Consider the following 20,722-nt stretch of genomic DNA (forward strand, 5'->3'; position numbering starts at 1 on the left):
GCTTGAGCCTGGGAGATCGAGGCTGCAGTGAGCCGAGATCGGGCCATGCACTCCAGCCTGGGTAACATGAGCGAAACTCCGTCTCAAAAAAAAAATAAAATAAATAAATAAAAAAATAAATAAATAAAATAAAATAAAATACAAAATTATCCAGGCATGGTGGCATCCACCTGTAATCCCAGCTACTTGGGAGGCTGAGGCAGGAGAATCACTTGAACCCAGAGGCGGAGGTTTCAGTGAGCCAAGATTACACCACTGCCCTCCCACCTGGGCAACAAGAGCAAGACTCAGTCTCATAAACAAAGTTAATGGCTTGATGCTTAAAATTAATTGCTGCGTTTATAAATAGAGCCTATCCATTAGCTTTCATCTGGGCAGGCCCTGACTGACCACCTGTTCAGCTCATGTTGATGAGGTTGTGGTTCATTGTCCTGTTTCCAATGAAATGTGTAGAAGGCCAGGCATAGTGACTCACACCTGTGATTCCAGCACTTTGGGAGGCAGAGGGAGGTGGAACACCTGAGGTCAGGAGTTTGAGACCAGCCTGGCCAACATGGTCAAACCCCATCTCTACTGAAAATACCCAAAAAATTAGCTGGGCTTGGTGGCATACACCTGTAATCCCAGCTACTCAGGAGGCTAAGGCAGAAGAATCGCTTGAACCTGGGAGACAGAGGATGCAGTGAGTGGAGACTGGGCCACTGTACTCCAGCCTGGGTGACAGAGTGAGACTCTGTCAGAAAGAAAGAGAGAGAGAAAGAAAAGGGAAGGAAGGAAAGAAGAGGAAAGAAAGGAAAAGGGAAAGAAAAGAAGGAAAGGGGAAGAAAGAAAACAGTGTAGAGGCTCTAACCCACTTAGAAAATGGGGGAGGGGACTAGGTCCAGCTTCACTTCTCTCAAGTGTTCTGCTGAGAATCATTAACCAACTGAATGGGGTACACGGGCACTGAACCAGATCATCTCACAGAACCAGGACATGCCCCCACTCACCACCTTAAAGGAAATCCCCCATCAGCCCGGCCACGCCTAGAGCTAGCTCTGAAACATCCCCACGCAAGAGATCCCCAGGTCGGGTTCAGGTAGAACAATTTCCGTGTGATTTAATTTTGCTTCCTCATTTCTACAATCAGTTACTTCAGGAAATCTTCCGGATGATTCTCTTTTTTTTCTTTTTTTCGGTAATCTGGGCTCTGAAAAATGAGCTGGGTGCAGTGGCATGCCTGTGGTCCCAGCTACACAGGAGGCTGAGGTGGAAGGTTGGTTTGTACTCCAGCCTGGGGTATCAATTTCTCAGCCCCAACATTGTCATTATTGATCATTTAAATACTGTCCCATTGCTGTAACAATACATTCCACTCTAGCCTTGTATTTAAATAGTGGGATGCCTCAGTTGTGGTGTCTCTAGCCAACTCATGTTTTACAGTAGCTTTCCAACTGTCCTTTTTTTTTTTTTTTGAGACAGGGTCTCGCTCTGTCACCCAGGCTGAAGTACAGTGGTGCCCTCTTGGCTTAACGCAGCCTCTTGGGCTGAAGCGATCCTCCCTCTTCAGCCTCTTGAGTAGCTGGGATTCCATATGAGCCACCACACTGGCTAATTTTTGTATTTTTAGTGAAGTATATACTTAAACATTTTGCAAAAAAAAAAAAAAAATTATTTTGCAGCTGGGTGCGGTGGCTCATACCTATAATCCCAGAACTTTGGGAGGCTGAGGTGGGCAGATCACCTGTGGTCAGTAGTTTGAGACCATCCTGACCAACATGGAGAAACTCATCTCTACTAAAAATACAAAATTAGCCGAGTGTGGTAGCACATTGCCTGTAATCCCAGCTACTTGGGAGGCTGAGGTAGGAGAATTGCTTGAACCCGGGAGGCGAAGGTTGAGGTAAGCCAAGACTGTGCCATTGCACCCTAGCCTGGGCAACAAGAGCGAAACTGCGTCTCAAAAAAAAAAATTATTTTGCAGAGACTCTGTGACTACAAAATATTTTTAAAAATGAAACCTCATAAGAGGAAAAAAAAAAATAACTGGGTGTGGGCCAGGCACAGTGGCTCACGCCCTGTAATCCTAGCACTTTGGGAGGCTGAGGTGGGTGGATCACCTGAGGTCAGGAGTTCAAGACCAGCCTGGCCATCATGGTGAAACCCATCTTTAAAAATAAATAAATAAATAACTGGGTGTGGTAGTATGTATCTGTCATCCTAGCTACTTGGGAGGCTGAGGTTGGAAGATCGCCTGAGCAAGGGAAGTCGAAGCTGCAGTGAACTGTGATCACACCACTGCACTCCAGTCTGGGCGACAGAGCAAGACTTCACCTCAAAAAAAAAAAAAAAATTGGCCGGGCGCGGTGGCTCACGCCTGTAATCTCAGCACTTTGGGAGGCCGAGGCGGGCAGATCACCTGAGGTCAGGAGTTCAAGACCAGCCTGGCCAACATGGTGAAACCCCCGTCTTAAAAAAAAAAAATTATGTACATATTTTACTATAAAAAAAATTCCCTGGAGCATGTTTTTGAGGATGCTAACTGAACACACCTGTATTCTTGGCAGCCAGTTCCGGTGCCTGCGGAATTCGCCACAGAACCTGGGAGCACGCAGAATGCAAGGACAAAGGATGTGTCCTCTCAGGAAGGAAAAGACCCTGGCAGGCCTTTTGAATGCTCTTGTGAGGTCATCTCTCTTCTTGGGATGGCCAAACAGACGCCCAGGTGGCTGGAAGGTGACCTTGGAAGCCTGTATTTCAACACCAGAGGATCCCAGGGTCCTCCAAGGGACACACAGGCCGAAGCCACTCTCTCCTGCCATGAAGGAGACCTGAAGGCAGAGCCCCCCAGCACTGCCTCACGAGAATCTGTGAACCGCTGGGCCCTCCGACGGGAGAGAAGGAAGATGATAGAGAGGAACATCCTCCAGAAAGTCACCTGGGATGCCTGCAGCCCGGCCAGCAGTGATCAAGGCCAGGTGAAGGAGGCGCCCTGCCCTGCTATGGAATCAGCTCCCAGGCCCAGAATACCCCTCGCAGAGCCTCGGGAGGGACCACCAGTGCTCTCGTTTCAGGTAGGTGCCTCCCCATGCCTGGCTGTTCCTCAGGCCTGTCACCTGTGGCATGGCCACTGTCCCCATGGGCTGGGGCTAGAAGCAGCTTGAGGGCTGCCCGCTAGGACCTTAGGCCCATGATCCACCATTCTGTGTACCTGACTTAGCAGGGGATTGGGGCAGTCCCAGCAGAGCACATCCTGGGAATGGTTAACAAGAACACAGAACAAGCAGGGCCTGCCTTCTTTAAAGAGAGAAAAGAAGGCCAGGTACAGCAGCTCACACCTGTAATCCCAGCACTTTGGGAGGCCAAGGGGAGAATCTAGAAGTTTGAGACCAGCGCAGCAAGATCCTCATCTCTAAAAAAAAAGAAATAATATATAAATTTAAAGAAAGAAAAGGGGCTGGGTGCAGTGGCTCACACCTGTAATCCCAGCACTTCGGGAAGCCAAGGCGGGCAGAGCACGAGGTCAGGAGATAAAGACCACCCTAGCCAACATGGTGAAACCCCATCTCTACTAAAGACACAAAAAAATTAGCCAGGCTTGGTGGCACATGCCTGTAGTCCCAGCTACTTGGGAGGCTGAGGCAGGAGAATTGCTTGAACCTGGGAGATGGAGGTTGCAGTGAGCCAAGATCGCACCACTGCACTCCAGCCTAGTGAGAGAGGAAAACTCTGTCTCAAAAAAAGAGAGAGAAGGGGAGGAAGGCAGCAAATCACACTGCCATGTGTGAACCTATGCAACAATCTTGCATGTTCTTCACATGTACCCCCAAACCTAAAATGCAATAAAAATAAAATAAAATAAAAGCAGGAAAAAAAAAAAAGAGAGAGAGAAAAGGAATTCTACTCCCAAGCATTTTTATAAATACATATATAGCCATATCTAAAATATAGAAACCGGTTCTGTCCAAGCCTGATCTCAAAATATGAAAGCCCTCTCATTCTCATAAACTAGTGAGCACCTGGTAAAAAGCTGTATTTAGTGCATTAATGAGGGAACCAGCAGGATGACAGAGCTGGCTTAATGAGATCATGAGAAATTGGGAATTTTGCTGGGCATGGTGGCTCATGCCTGTAATCCCAGCACTTTGGGAAGCCAAGGCAGGAGGATCACCTGATATCAGGAGTTTGAGACCAGCCTGGCCAACATGGTAAAATCCCGTCTCTACTAAAAATACAAAAATTAGCTGGGCATGGTGGTACGTGTCTGTAATCCTAGCTACTAGGGAGGCTGAGGCAGGAGAATCCCTTGAACCCGGGAGATGGAATTTGCAGTGAGCCAGGATCACACCACTGCACTCCAATTTGGGTGACAAAGTGAAACTCCATCTAAAAAAAAAAAAAAGAAATTGGGATTTTTGTAAAACACTGGGGAAAAAGAGAGGAATGAGGAGATATGCTTGCTACATTCAGTGTCCTAGAGGAGTTATCTTGTCTACTAAACAGAAAAGTAACCATCACACCTCTTGATTTTACAAATTTTGGATAATTTTTCTTAACAGCTTAGAGAAAACTGGTACCAGGTATACACAGAAGTCATCTTCATTACTGTTTAAATCAACTGTTCTTTCTGCTCACCTAAAAACGTGTTTTTCTCCAGTTAGAGGGCTGGAGAGAGTTGAAAAGTCATATGATAAGCATGAATTCTTGATTAATTTCCTCCCTCCTCCTCACACTCACTCTGCCCCCAGTCACTCACTGCCACGCCTTCCAGTTTTAGCTCCTGCCTGGAACAACTTGATTCTTAACAAAACTTTTTAACCTCCAAATATTCTGAACCTGTATGAACCCAAATAGTTTTTCTTCTTCTCTTTTCTTTTCTTTTTTTTTTTTTTTTTTCAGACATACTCTGTCACCTAAATGAGAGTGTAGTGGCATGATCTCAGCTAAATGCAACCTCCACCTCCCAGGTTCAAGTGATTCTCCTGCCTCAGCCTCCCTAGTAGCTAGGATTACAGACACGTACCACCATGCCCAGCTAATTTTTGTATTTTTAGTAGAGACGGGATTTTACCATGTTGGCCAGGCTGGTCTCTAACTCCTGACCTCGTGATCTGCCCACCTGGGCCTCTCAAAGTGCTGGGATTACAGGCATGAGCCACCATGCCCGGTGAACCTAAATAGTTTTTCTTAACACAGGATTTGGCTGGGCACAGTGGCTCACGCCTGTAATCCCAGCACTTTGGGAGGCCGAGGAGGATGGATCACTTGCAGTCAGGCATTCAAGACCAACCTGGCCAACATGGTCAAACCCTGTCTCTACTAAAAATACAAAAATTAGGCTGGGCGTGGTGGCTCATGCCTGTAATCCCAGCACTTTGAGCTGAGCTGGCCCTCAGCCCACTTTGGGAGGCCGAGGCTGGGGGATCACCTGAGGTCAGGAGTTTCTTTGAGACCAGCCTGACCAACATGGTAAAATCTCTACTAAAAATACAAAAATATATATATATATACACAAAAATACTAAAAATACAAAAAAAAAAAAAAAGTTAGCCAGATGTGGTACACGCCTGTAACTGGGAGACAGAGGTTGCAGTGAGCCGAGATCACATCACTGCACTCCAGCCTGGGTGACAGAGTGAGACTCTGTCTCAAAAACAAAACTAAACTAAACAACAACACTGGGTTTCCTTCAGGTCAAACAATGTCCTGTGCAAGAAACAAAAGTACTGATCCCCAAAAAAGGCATAGGAAGGAGGTGGGAAAGTGCAGGCGCCACCTTAATGGAGGTGTTTAATCTGTAATCAAAAGGTAAGGTGAAGCTATTTGCAAACTCTGTCATGCATTTCATTCCTGATTTCTACCCCCAACATCCAATGACCATCTCCATGGGTTTCAGCAGCTGTGAAGCAGGTATTTGTGCCTCTGGGACCCCTCAGCATTCACATAATCACTGGTTTTAATGATTTCAGCAACTTGAAGCATGGGATTTGGATGACATCCTTCAGAGTCTGGCGGGGCAAGAAGACAACCAGGGAAATCGTGCACCTGGAACTGCGTGGTGGGCAGCTGACCGCTGCCAAGTTCAAGGTCTGACCTTGAACACTAGAGCCCAAGTGAACCCCCACAAGCAGCTCCTCCCTGGGACCCTCAGGCACAGCCTTGCAGCCCACCGGTGTCTTCCCTGAAGGCCTAGCCCTGAACACTCATGCTGCCAGTCCTTGAAAGACTTCATTCATTCAACATATGTGACCACCTGCTATGTGCTAGGCATGGGCCAGGTCCAGGGACAAAGAAGAGACCTGCTGACACACATCCCTACCCCAGGACCCATACTTCCTCCTCCCCACCTCACTGGGCCTTCCTGCCTTCCCCCTCCTCTTCCTCAGCCCCACCTTCTGTGCACAGTCAGCTCCTAAGCACGCTCCTGCTTCCCCTGGCCTCTCCATTTAAAAAGGCAGGCAAAGGATGTCACCACTGTCACTACACTCTTGGCTTTGCTCTGGGAAGTCCTGCAAGTAAAACAAAAGCTCTCCAACCCCTCCCCACCCACTGGGGCCGCAAAGGCGAGGGGAGGTAGGTCTGAGGCAGAGGAGCCAGGGCAGGTGTGGAGCTTCCGCCTCTCCTCTTGTCCCAAGGCAAAGACTCCCCTGTGACTGACAGCCCCTGAGTTGTCTTAAATATCATTTTGTTTATAATTCACACCATTTATGGCAGGAGGTAGAGAGGTCAACCCTTATGGAGAGCGTGTGTTTGTGTGTGCGCGTGTGAGTGATTGGCACTCTTTGTGGAGGAGAGTGGGGCAGAATGTATTCCTTTTTTTCTTTTTGAGATGGAGTTTCACTCTTGTTGCCCAGGCTCTAGTGCAGTGGTGCAATCTGGGCTCACTGCAATGTCTGCCTCCTGGGTTCAAGCAATTCCCTGCCTCAGCCTCCCGAGTAGTTGGGATTACAGGCATGGGCCACCTCGCCCTGCTAATTTTGTATGTTTAGTAGAGACGGGGATTCTCCATGTTGGTCAGGCTGGTCTTTGAACTCCCGAATTCAGGTGATCCACCCACCTCAGTCCCCCAAAGTGCTGGGATTATAGCTGTGTGCCACCATGCCCAGCCTGTATTCTCTATTTTAAAGGCACATACCCTTTGATCAAGCTGTCTCGCTTGGAAAATTTGTCCTACATTCTTACTCTAGTAGGTAAAGACATGTGTTCAATGATGTTTGCTGCAGTGTTGTTTAAAAATCTGAAATGCTGGCCGGGCGTGGTAGCTCATGCCTGTAATCCCAGCACTTTGGGAGGCTGAGGCAGGTGGATCACAAGGTCAGGAGTTTGAGACCATCCTGGCCAACATGGTGAAGCCCTGTCTCTACTAAAAATACAAAAATTAGCTGGGCGTGGTGGCACATGCTATAATCCCAGCTACTCGGGAGACTGAGGCAGGAGAATCACTTGAACCAGGGAGGCAGAGGTTGCAGTGAGCCGAGAATGCGCCACTACACTCCAGCCTGACGACAGAGCCAGACTCCGTCTCAAAAAAAAAAAAAAAAAATCTGAAAAGCTGGAAGCAACCCATATTCAGTAGGAGTCCAGCTAGATCATTCTAGCACAGAATACGCTGCAGCTCAATGAGGGGATCTCTATAGGTTAATGTAGAAGGATGTAATATACAAAGTGAAAAAAGTTAAGTTGAAAAAACCTATAGAGGATGATCCTATTTTTCTTTTTTTACATCAGCACACAGAACTGTTCATTATGATCACCTGTGACAAGTGGGACCTGGGCATGAGGAAGTGGGATAAACTTTTAAAAATACGTCACTCCTGCTTCACAAAGCTCATGTGCCACAGGCCCTGCTCATAAAGATTCCACCCCTGCCAGCTCTGCTGAGTCAGAGGTGGAGTCCTCAGAGGGGTTGAGTAGTGAGAGGGCTGGGCAGGGGCAGTGGAGGAGCCTGAGGTCCGTTCACATGCGGAGACCCCAGGGATCCTGAGGCTCGAGCTGCTGTAAGCCACACTCGGGGCCCAGTCCCCAGTAATCAGCCTCCTTTGGCCGTCCTCAGACCACACGTTGCCAAGCGCTCACGACAGGCTCATGGAACAGCTGGCCCTCCTGTGCACCACGCAGTCTGGGGCCTCTGCTTGTGCCCAGAAGATGCCTGCCAACACCCCCCAGGACACCGAAGCGGCAAAGGCCCGAAACAGGTGGGACTTGTAGCCAGGCACGGCTCCTGTGGTCCTTTAGAAGAGCCCCATGATTTGGCAGCACTGACTGGGCCTACTACGGGTGGGGTGCTCGATGTGCTTTTTCTCAGTCACCCTCAAACATCTGATCAGGTAGTCGCTCCCCACAGGGAGAAAGGCAAGCTACAGTGAAGCTGGGAGAGGCAGAGGTGGACGCAGAGCCCCAGGGTCCTGCAAGGCCCTGCGATATGCCTGCTCTCCCCACAGTTTGGTTGTAGCACACTTTAGGAATCTGAGAGCCAGTGAATCCCTTTTCACCTGAGCAGCAGTGGATTTCTGTGCCTGGAAACTAAAAGTACCTAACAGAGATGGCTAGGCATGGTGGCTCACACCTATAATCCCAGCACTTTGGGAGACCAAGGTGAATGGATTGCCTGAGGTCAGGAGGTCGAGACCAGCCTGGCCAACATGCCGAAATCCCATCTCTACTAAAAATACATAAAAATAATCTGGGCTTGGTGGTGCATGCCTGTAATCCCAGTTGCTCAGGAGGGTAAGGCGAGAGAATTGCTAGAACCCAGGAGGCGGAGGTTGCAGTGACCAAGGTCTCACCACTGCAGTCCAGCCTGGGCAACAGAGCAAGACTCCCCCTCAAAAAAAAAAAGTAAAAAGAAATGGCGAGACCTGCACTGTTAACCATGACAGCCATTGGCCATGTGTGGCTGTTAAACACCTAACATGGTGAGTGTGACTGAGGAACTAAATTTTTTATTCATTTGATTATAATTGGCTTAAATGTAAACTTAGCCATTTGTGGCAAATGGCTGTACTTACCACAGATAAAGAGCATCTCCATCATCAGGGAAGTTCTGTTGGCCAGTGCTGGCCTAAATCTTGAGGGCTGTTCTGAAGAGTAAAAGAGCAAATATGTTTGATGTGCCCATTGGCAGAGTGGGCACTCACTGGGTGGCAGCCATGAGCACTGTGACTGGACAAACAGAGTCATCACAGACAAATGACTCTACAGTGCCTGTTTCTCTCATCTCAGATGTGCTTCCAGGAAGCCAGGCTCCCAGGCCGTGCCAGGCCCACAGCTGGCCGAGCCCATGAGGCTTAACACGGAGCCCCCCACCATTTTCATTGACCTGCGGCAGACGGAGTCACCAGGCCACCTGTTCCCAGAAAGGTCTGGAGGGCAGTGACTACCCCATGGCAGCCTCAACTTTGCAAAGTTGCCTGTTGACCTCACAAAGCTGGTGGATCCCACTGGGAAGGACCAGGGATTTCAAAATGCTTTGGATCGTTGCTCAATTGAGAAGTGCTTTTAGCATGGGTGAACTGGGCCTGGCGTAGAGTCCCCCTGGGTCCCTGGAGGGAGGGAGGGAAGAGGGGCACGGGGCACACCCCCTCAAGCTGGGCTTGAGCCCAACACATTAAGCTGGAGGGCATCGCCCACACCTGCCCTCACCTCCTGGCAGGACATCCGCCAGCCTCCAGTGTGTCCATTGCCCTCTTGTATTGGGTCACCAGGGAAGCCCGAGTGCCTCAAGCCCCAACAGGAGTTGGAATGTTGGGTGGAGTGAGCACATCCAGAAACCCATTTCTCTCCCCCACAGCTCCTCTGACAGCGAGGAGGAGGAGGAAGAGGAGATGGCAGCTATGGGAGACACAGAGGGGGCATCTGCTTCCTCCCTGGGGCTACGGTAACCACCAAGGGGCCTCCCGCCACCTGCAGATATCCGCTCTGCTTCCTGCAGGAAGCCCTCCACCTGGCACATTTACCGCCTGTGGTGAGGTCCTGCTGTACCTACCACATAGGGCAGGGGGGCGGCACAGCTTCCATCATCTCACCCATGTCCACTGGGTCCCAGCAGTGGCAGCGGTGACTGGCCACCTGAATGGCATTCTTACTTTGAAATGGGAACTGGGCCCACCTGCTTTTGTCCTGTTTCAGTGTTGAGTGCTGGGAGGTGTGGCCCCCACAGGGCTGAGTTTGGTCTCGTGTCACAGGAGCTGTACCGGGAAGAGCCAGCTTCTCCAGCAGCTCAGGACCTTTCGGAACAGGACAGCCCAGCTTGAGCTGCCTGCCAGCAAGGGGCCTGGTGGTGGTGGGGCTCAGGTCCCTGAAGATGCTGCTGGATCAGGAACTTGGAGGAAGCAACACATGAAGCTCTGTGCTGAGAGGCAGAACACCCAGGGCCAACTCCCAGGAGGCAGACCCAGAGCCCTAGGGGACACTCTAGAGCCAGAGGCAGCCAGGGAGGCCCTGGTACCTCCTCTGGACCAACTGTAGACACCCAGGTAGTGGGATCCCAGGAGTGGGCAGGGGCGGGCTGACTTGCCATGGACCCTGGGCCCTGCTGTCCCTTTGCTCTCCCTGCGTTTCCACTAGCAGGGGGCTTCCAGAGGCAGGGACCCTCAGACCCTGTTAGAGCTCAGCCACAGATGTATGCCTTTAAAGCAAGGATGCAGACACAAATCTGTACCTAACACACGACAACAGCTTGGGATAATGGGGTCTGGTCCTCTAAGAGATGGGCAGGGACAGCACGACGGGTGAAATGCCATGCCTGGCTCTTAATGAACTTTTTGAAAGGGGGTAACAATGAGAATTGGCTTTCTCTTTCTCTTCTTTACCTAAGATAGGCACACATAGACTCTCAAGGCCTTTGACCTTTATGAATCTAGACAGAATACAGGAAACCCCTGGAAACGCTGTCCTGTGTAGCGTGGAGCAGAGGCCTCAGTTGCTGATCACCACCAAGAGCTGGGGACAGCTGCTTGCCCCTTGCCGAGACCCACTCCAATGACAGGACATGCCTGGTCTTCCTGGGTCCTGTTTCTTTGCCAGCACCATCCTGCAGCCCCATCTTCACAGGAAGCTTTTGTAACTGCTGTGATCAGCCCTGACCTGGGCACCTGCTCTCTCCCCCACCTTGTCTCCAGGATGTGTCCTGCTGCCTGCTCTGTGGGAAGAACAGAGAAATCACCACCTCGGGCCCCACTGCACCTCAGGCTCAGGCAGCATAGCAGGGCGCCTGGCTTTTGGTCAAGTCTCCCAGCTTCCCCTGTGGCTCACCCCCCTCTGCCATGCCACCAAGGATGGGCAAGGGTCTCTTTGCATCAAGCCTTATACCAGGCAAAAGACAGGCCCTGTCTGGCCATGGCCACAGGCTGCCAAGACTGGGGCCACAGACCTCTGCTCTCCAGACCCCATGTGATCTAGCAACGGACCCCACACCTGACCTCACTCCCAATGATGAGTGTTTTCATTACAAGCCAAAGGCAAGACAGGATACCACAAACTCCCAGGAGGCCCCTCCTGCAGGGCACAAGGCCAGGCTGCCTGCCTCCCAGCTCCCATGCCCTCTCCCACCTGCAGAGACCCTACAGGCAGCCAGAACCGGGCTACAACCCCGTACTCTGCCCTCACAGTCTGGCAGCCTCTGCTGTGGCTGCCTAGCTGTAAAAAGCAAAAGCTGTTCTTATTCTTTAACCCCATTTTCTTCCATCACCCCCCGCCCCTTTAATGCCAGTAAGTTCACTGAGAATGTTCCACAGTGATGGAGAATAAATTGTTCCAAGTTCAACTCTGTGAATTAGTGTCTGTCAAGGCAAAGGGAAAGGGGTGGGAAGTCAGACCTGGATCCTAAGTTGGCTCCACCACCCAGGCAAGGTTTTCACACTCCCAGTGCCCCAGTTCCTCCACCCAGAGAATCATGGCCAGGCGCGGTGGCTCACGCCTGTAATCCCAGCACTTTGGGAGGCTGAGGCAGGCAGATACGACGTCAAGAGATCAAGACCATCCTGGCCAACATGATGAAACCCCGTCTCTACTAAAAATATAAAAATTAGCTGGGTGTGGTGGCAGGCGCCTGTAGTCCCAAGTTCTCAGGAGGCTGAGGCAGGAAAATTGCTTCAACCCGGGAGGCGGAGGTTGCAGTGAGCCTAGATCGGACCACTGCACTCCAGCCTGGCAACAGAGAAAAAATCCATCTCAAAATAATAATAATAATAATGGGAGCCCCCCCACTGGAATGCATGAGAGAACATCACAACATGCATGCACTTGGGACTCACAGCTCCTGTGACACTCCATCACGTGAGCACTGAGGATGACACCCAGATGGGAAGGGACCCTCTGAGCCAGCGAGAGGCCCTGGCCATAGCAGAACAAAGGAAGTGGGCAGACCCCAATCACACTTTCCCCCAGGCTGCCACCTCCAGCACAGGCCTTCATGTGAGAGGCCTGGGGGCTCAGGCTGCAACGGGCAGATGGGTGTCAGCAATACCAGGTGCTTTGCTAGCTGGTGGGAAGGTGACCTGGCCACATCTAGCTGGGTACCTTATGCCCCACGAGAGCTCCCAGAGCTGATCTAGAAGGTAGGAGCCGTTCCTCAACCAGGCAGCCTCACTCTGCAGACAAAGGACAGAGTACACAGGGGCCAGAGGCACTGACTACTTATGTTAGTTAAGGGAACGAGGAAAGGGCAGGTCACGCAGCTGGAACATGGGCTGTGCCACAAGATCAAACTGTGCACGTATATACGGTGACCGTGTGACAAATGGAATGGAGCATCCCAGGCTGGGACAAGGGCCAAGGCTACCTACCCATGAGGAACCACCACTGCCCAGCTGGAACATTCCAGAACCCAGTGGTGTCCACAGCCGTCCTATGACTTCTGAGACAACTACACACACCGAGGACTCTATTACACCACTCACCTCAGCCACTCACACGCTGAGATGATGTGTACAGACCAGACGCTCCCACACAGCACAGGCCAGACAGAAGCTGGAAGGTGAAGGCTTCTTACCTTAGAAAGACAAAGGGGGGTGACCATGGAAGGCCATGTCCCAGACACTAAGGAGCCAGAAGCAAAGGTGGCCCTGAACCTCGTCCCTGGGGAGGCGTCAGGCCTGTCGCATCCCTGGTGACAGGTCAGGAAGATGGAACTCAGGGTTGTGTTCCCGCCCCAGGTGTCTGCCAGCCTGCAGGGCAGATATGGATCTGCAAAAGGGACTGGAATGCTGGCCAGCCCCAGGCATTTGGAAACCCTAGCAGGATGGAGGAGAAGCTGGAGGACAGGTCCTGGGAAGGCTGGGGTACATCAGGGATCCTTACGGCAGGCCAGAGAGGGGCCCCTCAAATTCATGTCTACCCAGAGCTCAGAATGTGACCTTGTTTGCAAACACCAGTTTTGATGATATAATTAGTTAAGATGAGGTTACAGTGAATTGGGGGAACCTAAACCAAGTGAGTGGTGGCCCTACCAAAAAGAGGCTGGGCATGGCGGCACACATCTGTAATCCAGCTACTGAGGAGGCCAAGGCAGGAGGATCACTTGAGCCCAGGGGTTCGAGGCTGCAGTAAGCTATGATCATGGCACTTCACTCCCAGCTGGGTGACACAGCAAGGCTGTCTTTAAAAAAAAAAAAAAGGCAGGGGAGGACACACAAAGATGGCGCACAGGGTCACAGACACACAGGGGACAGGAACGGACGCAGCGATGAGGGTACACGCCAGCAGCTACCGGATGCTGGAAGAGGCTGATGGACCTCCCAGGCCCTCCAGGAGCCAGCCCCACTAACACCTTGGGTACGGGCTTCTGGCTTCCTGAGTGTGTCACCGTGTCTGAAGTCCTCGCTCTGTCTCGTCTGTTCTGGCCGCCACTGGACACTCACACAGCCTGTCCTTGCCCTTGCTCTGTACCCAGTGCCCAGCTTCCTCCTTGGTCTGAGCATCCCAAATGTCTCCTGCTGACCTCATACTGGGCCATGGGAGGCAACAGGCGATGCTTTCGGACCAGGGTCTCTGGCAGCTTCCTGAATTCTGTGCCCAGGAACGAGAGTCCTGGAAAGGCAGTTTCAGATATGGTGATCAGGCCTTGGCCCCGGGGCCTCCAGGAGCCACTGGCGGGAGCGTCAGCAGGGAGCCTGCCCCCATGTGGGTCCGCTGGTGCTTGTGCAGGTCGGTGCCCCGGCGGAAGCCCTTGCCACAGGCTGGGCAGGTATAGGGCTTCTCACCTGTGTGCGTCCGGCGGTGGGCGCTGAAGTGGGAGCTGTTGTTGAAGCGCTTCCCGCACTGGGTACAGGCGTAGGGCCGCTCCCCGCTGTGCGTCCTGCGGTGGATGACCAGGCTGGAGCTCTGGCTGAAGCGCTTCCCACACTCGGGGCACGGGTAGGGCTTCTCACCCGTGTGCACCCTCTGGTGTGTGCTGAAGTTGGAGCGGTCGCTGAAGCCCTTCCCGCACACCAGGCACTTGTAAGGCCGCTCACCCGTGTGTGTGCGCTGGTGCTTGGTCAGGTGGGACGTTTTGCTGAAGGCTTTGCCACACTCGGGGCAGGTGTACGGCTTGTCCGCCCCATGGGAAGCCCCTCTTCCTGATGGGGGGCCACCTCTTGGTTGCTCAGGCCTGGCCAAGCCCCTGACTGGGGCTGGCCTCTGACTTGGGAGCGGGTGGCCAGGGCCCTGGCATCGCGCCGAGAACACTCGGTACCACTCCATCCTCACCGGGGCGTCCTCTCTGCCATCACCACCATCCACCAACTGTATCACAGGTCCTGAGACAGAGAAAGCATAGTCTCTAGGAATTCATGGCAAGAGGGCAAGGGAAATGATTTGTTTTTCTTGAGATTCAGTCTTGCTCTTGTCTGCCAGGCTGGAGCGCAATGGCATGATCTGGGCTCACTACAACCTCTACCTCCCAGGTTTAAGTAATTCTCCTACCTCAGCCTCCCCAGTAGCTGGGATTATAGGTGCCTGTCACCATGCCGAGCTAACTTTTGTATTTTTAGTAGAGATGGGGTTTCACCATGTTGGCCAGGCTGGTCTCAAACTCCTAACCTCAGATGATCTGCCCACCTTGGCCCTGCAAAGTGCTGGGATTACGGGAGTAAGCCACCGTGCCCAGCTGAGAAATGCTCCTAATAGAAAGGAAGATGAAGGCTTTATGGGGCTCCTAAAGTTCCCGTACAAAACGTCTAGAGGGACCCAGCATGGTGGCTCATGCCTGTAATCCCAGCACTTTGGGAGGCTGAGGCAAGAGGATTGTTTGAGCCCAAGAGTTCAAGACCAGCATGGGCAAGACAGGGAGATCTTGTCTTGACAGAAAATAAACAAAACTAGCTGGGCATGGTGGCGTGTGCCTGTAGTCCTAGCTACTCAAGAGGCTGAGGTGGGAGGGTCACTTGCATCCAGGAGGTCAAGGCCGCAGTGAGCCGTGATCATGCCACGACACTCCAGCCTGGGTGACAGAGTGATACCCTGTTTCAAAAACTAAATCAATAAAACAAACACACAGGAACTTATTTAACCATCACAATAAGCAGTGGGTCAGTGCTGTTACTATCTGCATCTTGCAGATGGGGAAACCGAGGCACAAAAGTGTTAAGGAACTTACCCAGAATCACTGGGCTGGTAAGTTACAGAGCAAGGGCCATCAAGCTCTGGACTCTGCTGTATGCTCTAAGTCAGGGGTTCCTACCTGGTGGCAAGGTCTGGAAACATTTTTGTCAAGTCTGGGGAGGGGGTTGTAAGTAGTCTCTAATGGGCAGGGGCCTGGGCAGCTGGAAAAGCTCCTGCCAGCACAGGCAGACCCATGTGAAGAGCCATCCGGCCCAAACGCCAAAAGCGCCAACGTTGAGAAGCCCTGCTCTGGGCTGCTCTGGCTGAGCAGGGCAGTCATGGGTCCCAGCCATTGGCCCTCTGTTGTCATATACTTGGTGCAGCCCCTGAGGCCCCTCTGTAGATCCAAGTTCTAGAGCCGACACCGTCAGGACAGGAGAACAGGGAGAGGGGCCTGCAGTGATCCAGGCTTTGCCACTTCCAGGAAAAAGCCCTTGACTTCTCTGTTCCTCGTCTGCAGCATGAGGGTGACAGGGTACCTGGTGGCACAAAGCACACCATGATGCTTGGTGGTGTGGGGGAGCAGCTGTCTTCACACCAGTCCGGAGAGAAGCTCTGTGCGTGGCAGCCACACACTGACCCCACAGGGGAGGGACAGAACCACCCACTGCCCTTGGAAATGTCCACTTTAAGACACTTCCACACCCAGAGCTCCTGGGCGAATCCTCCTTGCCCTCCCCTCCCATCTCCAGGCCCAACTTCTGGAAAGCCAAAGGTGGGTTTGGCGCTTACTGAGCCTCAAATTCTACATCTATAAAAGAGGAAGCTGGGCGTGGTGGCTCACGCCTGTAATCCCAGCTACTTGGGAGGCTCAAGCAGGAGAATCGCTTGAACCGGGGAGACAGAAGTTGCAGTGAGTCGAGGTCATGCCACTGCACTCCAGCCTGGGTGACAGAGTGAGACTCCATCTCAAAAAAAAAAAGTTTTTGAGCCTGGGTAACATAGTGAGACTCTATGTCTACCAAAAAAATTTTCCAAATTAGCCGGGCGTGGTGGCATAGGCCTATAGTCCCAGCTACTTGGGAGGCTGAGGTGGGAGAATCACCTGAGCCTGGGAGGTTGAAGCTGCAGTGAGTCAAGACTGTGCCACTGCACTCCAACCTGGGTGACAGAGTGAGACCCTGTTTCAAATAAAAAGTTTTAGAACCAGATAAAGGTGACAATTGTCCAACATTGTGAATATACTAAACACCACTGAACTGAAAAATTGATAATTTTATGTTATGTGAATTTCATCTCATGAAAAAATGTAAAAACTTTGAGACCACATACCAACCTAATTTGTTAATTTTGTTTTTTTTCAGACAGAGTCTCACCTGGTTGCCCAGGCTGGAGTGCAGTGGTACAATCACAGCTCACTGCAGCCTTAACCCAGGCTCAAGTGATCCTCCCACATCAGCCTGTCAAGTACATGTGACTACAGGTGTGCGTCATAATGCCCAGCAAATTTTTGCGTTTTTTGTGGAGACAAGGTTTCTCCATGTTACCCAGACTGGTCTTAAATTCCTGGACTTAAGCAATCCACCCGCCTTGACCTCTCAAGGTGCTAGGATTACAGGTATGAGCCAGCGCATCTGGCCTATTTTTGTTTTTTCTTTTTGAGACTGAGTTTCACTCCTGTCACCCAGGCTGGAGTGCCATGGTGTGATCTCAGCTCACTGTGACCGCAACCTCCTGGGTTCAAGCCATTCTCCTTCCTCCACCTCCGTAGTAGCTGGGATTACAGGTGCTCACCACCACACCTGGCTATTTTTTTGTATTTTTAACAGAGGCAGAGTTTTTCCATGTTGGCCAAGCTGGTGTCGAACTTCTGACCTCAGGTGATCACCCGCCTTGGGCTCCCAAAGTGCTGGAATTACAGGTGTGAGCCATCGGATCTGGATTTTTTTTTTATTTTTTATTTTTTTAATTTATTTTATTTTATTTTATTTTATTTTTTTGACGGAGTTTCGCTCTCCTTACCCAGGCTGGAGTGCAATGGCACGATCTCGGCTCACCGCAACCTCCGCCTCCTGGGTTCAGGCAATTCTCCTGCCTCAGCCTCCTGAGTAGCTGGGATTACAGGCACCTGTCAGCACACCAGCTAATGTTTTGTATTTTTAGTAGAGACGGGGTTTCACCGTGTTGACCAGGATGGTCTAGATCTCTTGACCTCGTAATCCACCCGCCTCGGCCTCCCAAAGTGCTGGGATTACAGGCTTGAGCCACCGCACCCGGCCTTTTTTTTTTTTTTAAAGCAAGATCAAATAAATTCAACTTTTATTGGCCCCAGCGGCCTTTTTTACCATGGGCTCTGGCACAGGGTAAGTAAAATCCAACCTTATGACTGTGACCCCGGGAGGGAAGCTGTGTCTGGGCTCCGGGAACTGGTGACAGAGCTGGACAGAACTTCATTCCTTCCCTTCTGAGGATTCCATGTGGTCACTTGGGAGTTGGGAGGGCTGGCAAATTCTTTCCCTTTTGCCACCTGCCTTTGGTACGGGGAATGAAGTGGCCCACAGGTGAGACACTCTCAGAAACCTTCAGATCAGGGTTCCTCAATCATGGTAACTCAATCATTGTAAAGGTGACATTCATGGGGCCTGGAGCAGGCTGAGTCGCTGATGGGGCCAGCCTATGCACTGCAGGAGGGTGGCTGGCATCCCTGTCCTCTGCTCATCAAATATAGCTGACAAATATCCTAACAGCCAAAAATGTCTCCACTCATGGACAGACGTCCCCTAGAGAGCAAGACTGCTGGTCTGGATGCATATCACCAAAGCTGCTGATGACCAACCAGAGTCTCATACAACATCGTCTAAATCTACCTGCTCACAGGCAACACAAGAAAAAAATGATACAATGGCCACTAGAACCAAAAACCTTTGTTCGTCAAAGAACACTACCAACAAAGTGAAAATGCACAAAATGGGAGAAAGCATTTGCAAATCTGGCTGGGCACAGTAGCTCACGCCTGTAATCCCAGCAATTTGAGAGGCTGGGGTAAGATCACCTAAGGTGAGGAATTTGAGACCAGCCTGGCCAACATGGCAAAACCCACCTCTTCTAAAACTACAACAATTAGCTAGATGTGGTGGCGCATGCCTGTAATCCCAGTTACTCAGGAGGCTCAGACAGAATCGCCTGAACCCAGGAGGTGGAGGCTGCAGTGAGTCAAGCTCACATCACTGTAGTGCAGCCTGGTGACAGAGCAAGACTCCGTCTCAAAACAAAAAAATAAACAAACAAAAAAACCCAGAAAATAACAAGCACTGGTGAGGATGTGGAGAAAGTAGAACCTCTGTGCACTCTTGGTGGGTACGTGAGATGGTACAGACGCTGTGGAAAACAGCATGATCGTTCTTCAGAAAGTTACACACAGAATGACCACGTGTGCACCAGCCGTCTGACTGCTGGAAACATCTACCCCAAGAACTGAAAGCAGGGTTTATCACAGATGCATCTGCACACCCACTTTCACTGCAGCATTATTCATAAGGGAATGTTATTCAGCCATAAAAAGGAAGAAAATCCTGGAGGTTTCCCAAAGAAGGAACTCTGCCTCAAGACCACTGCACAGAAATCCTAAGCTTCCAGCCTGCTGGCCTGGCCTACAGATTTCAGACTTGTCAACTTCTGTAAGCAGCCAAGGGAGCTGTTTGAGTGTCCATGCCATAAAAATGCCATAAAATAAATCTGTGTGTGTGTGTGTGTGTGTGTGTGTGTGTGTGTGTGTTTGTTGGCTCTGTTTCTCTGGAGAAGAACTCTAATACAAAGCAACCTCTCACTGTCGACAGAAAAGACTTCAGCATGGCCAGGCGTGGTGGCTCACATCTGTAATCCCAGCACTCTGGGAAGCTGAGGTGGGCAGATCACCTGAGGTCAGGAGTTCGACACCAGTCTGGCCAACATGGTGAAACCCCATCTCTACTAAATATACAAAAATTAGCCAGACATGATGACGGGTGCCTATAATCCTAGCTACTTGGGAGGCTGAGGCAGGAGAATCGCTTGAACCCAGGAGGCGGAGGTTGCAGTGAGGCAAGATCACACCACTGTACTCCAGCCTGGATGACAGAGCAAGATTCCATCTCAAAAAAAACCAAAAAACAAAAACCAGAAAAGGCTCCAGCAGCATCAGGAGAGGCAGAAAGACACAAACAGGCAGAGAAAGAACTGAGAGGACAGTGCTGGGTACGGGCCAGGGTGGTGCTCAGTGCGATGGGGAGAGGCTGAAGAGTCAGGCCCTGTGGGAGCAGCTGTGCCCTTGAGAGGAGGGCATGGGGCAGCAGAAGTGAAGCAGGACCAATGTGTAGGGGGGCGGGGATGGAAGAACAGAATCGCAAGGCAGCTCTGGGCACCTGCCTGGGTCATGGCCAAGTGGCTGTACAGTCCCTGCAGCTGGGACCCTGAAGGGATTCGGGCAGCCCTGGGCACACAGGACTGCCCCAGGCCAACTGGACCAATGTAACCAAGCCCATGAGCTGGCACCTGACAGTTCCTATTTTTAGCAAGCCCCCTAGAGGACAGAGTCCCTCGCAATTACCTTCATTCTCCAGCAGCGCATCTTGCTGAGCTGGGTCCAGGCATCCTGGCTCCTCCCCAGAAAGGTATACAGCCACATCCTCCAAGTTCACAGGCGCCTGCTGGAATGCACCCTGCTCAGTCCAGGCCCCAAGCAATCTGCCTGCTCCTTGTGGGCCACTGGTCTAGCGAGCTGCACCCCCACTGCCCCTCGAGGCTGGGGCCGAGCGTGGTGGTGCAGCTGGTCCTCTCCACTCTTGTCACAGTGGTGAGTCCTGGTGCCTCTGCCTACTGCTCCCCTGTGCCACTGCTGCAGAGTTGGGACACCACTGGGGAAGGGACAGATTCGCCACGAGGAGCGGTGGACTCACCACAGTCTCCCATGCACCACAGGAAGATGAGAGCATCCCCTGGCTCTGTGGCCAGCCAGGCCTGGGGCCCTGATGTGGCGGACAGGGGACTTCAGGACACCTCTGGGCCAGTGGCTCCCAGATGTAGCACCAGACTGACCCGGAAGCATGATTAAAAAAGGAGTGGAGCCGGGCGCGGTGGCTCACGCCTGTAATCCCAGCACTTTGGGAGGCCGAGGCGGGTGGATCACGAGGTCAAGAGATCGAGACCATCCTGGTCAACATGGTGAAACCCCGTCTCTACTAAA

At 51.6% G+C, this 20,722-nt stretch overlaps 2 protein-coding genes across 4 annotated transcripts in view; one reads left to right on the plus strand and one right to left on the minus strand.

Annotated features, from left to right (window-relative positions):
* Window positions 1-11,743, plus strand: part of CUNH16orf71 (chromosome unknown C16orf71 homolog) — a 17,500-nt gene extending 5,757 nt beyond the window's left edge. Inside the window, exons 4-10 of the mRNA XM_017506001.2 lie at window positions 2,547-3,053; window positions 5,949-6,066; window positions 8,033-8,174; window positions 9,202-9,339; window positions 9,770-9,856; window positions 10,164-10,451; window positions 11,096-11,743. Coding sequence (XP_017361490.1) covers window positions 2,547-3,053; window positions 5,949-6,066; window positions 8,033-8,174; window positions 9,202-9,339; window positions 9,770-9,856; window positions 10,164-10,446 — 1,275 coding nt within the window. The 3' untranslated portion in view covers window positions 10,447-10,451; window positions 11,096-11,743. The remainder of the gene's footprint in view (window positions 1-2,546; window positions 3,054-5,948; window positions 6,067-8,032; window positions 8,175-9,201; window positions 9,340-9,769; window positions 9,857-10,163; window positions 10,452-11,095) is intronic.
* An 855-nt stretch (window positions 11,744-12,598) lies between these two features.
* Window positions 12,599-20,722, minus strand: part of ZNF500 (zinc finger protein 500) — a 16,258-nt gene continuing 8,134 nt past the window's right edge. For all 3 annotated transcript variants that reach the window (XM_017506006.2, XM_017506005.2, XM_017506004.2), the window contains 2 exons: window positions 20,087-20,183; window positions 12,599-14,717 (listed from right to left, as the gene is read on the minus strand). In XM_017506006.2, coding sequence (XP_017361495.1) covers window positions 14,035-14,717; window positions 20,087-20,183 — 780 coding nt within the window. In that variant the 3' untranslated portion in view covers window positions 12,599-14,034. The remainder of the gene's footprint in view (window positions 14,718-20,086; window positions 20,184-20,722) is intronic.

Source organism: Cebus imitator, unplaced genomic scaffold, assembly GCF_001604975.1.
Source record: "Cebus imitator isolate Cc_AM_T3 unplaced genomic scaffold, Cebus_imitator-1.0 Scaffold346, whole genome shotgun sequence".
NCBI lineage: Eukaryota > Metazoa > Chordata > Mammalia > Primates > Cebidae > Cebus > Cebus imitator.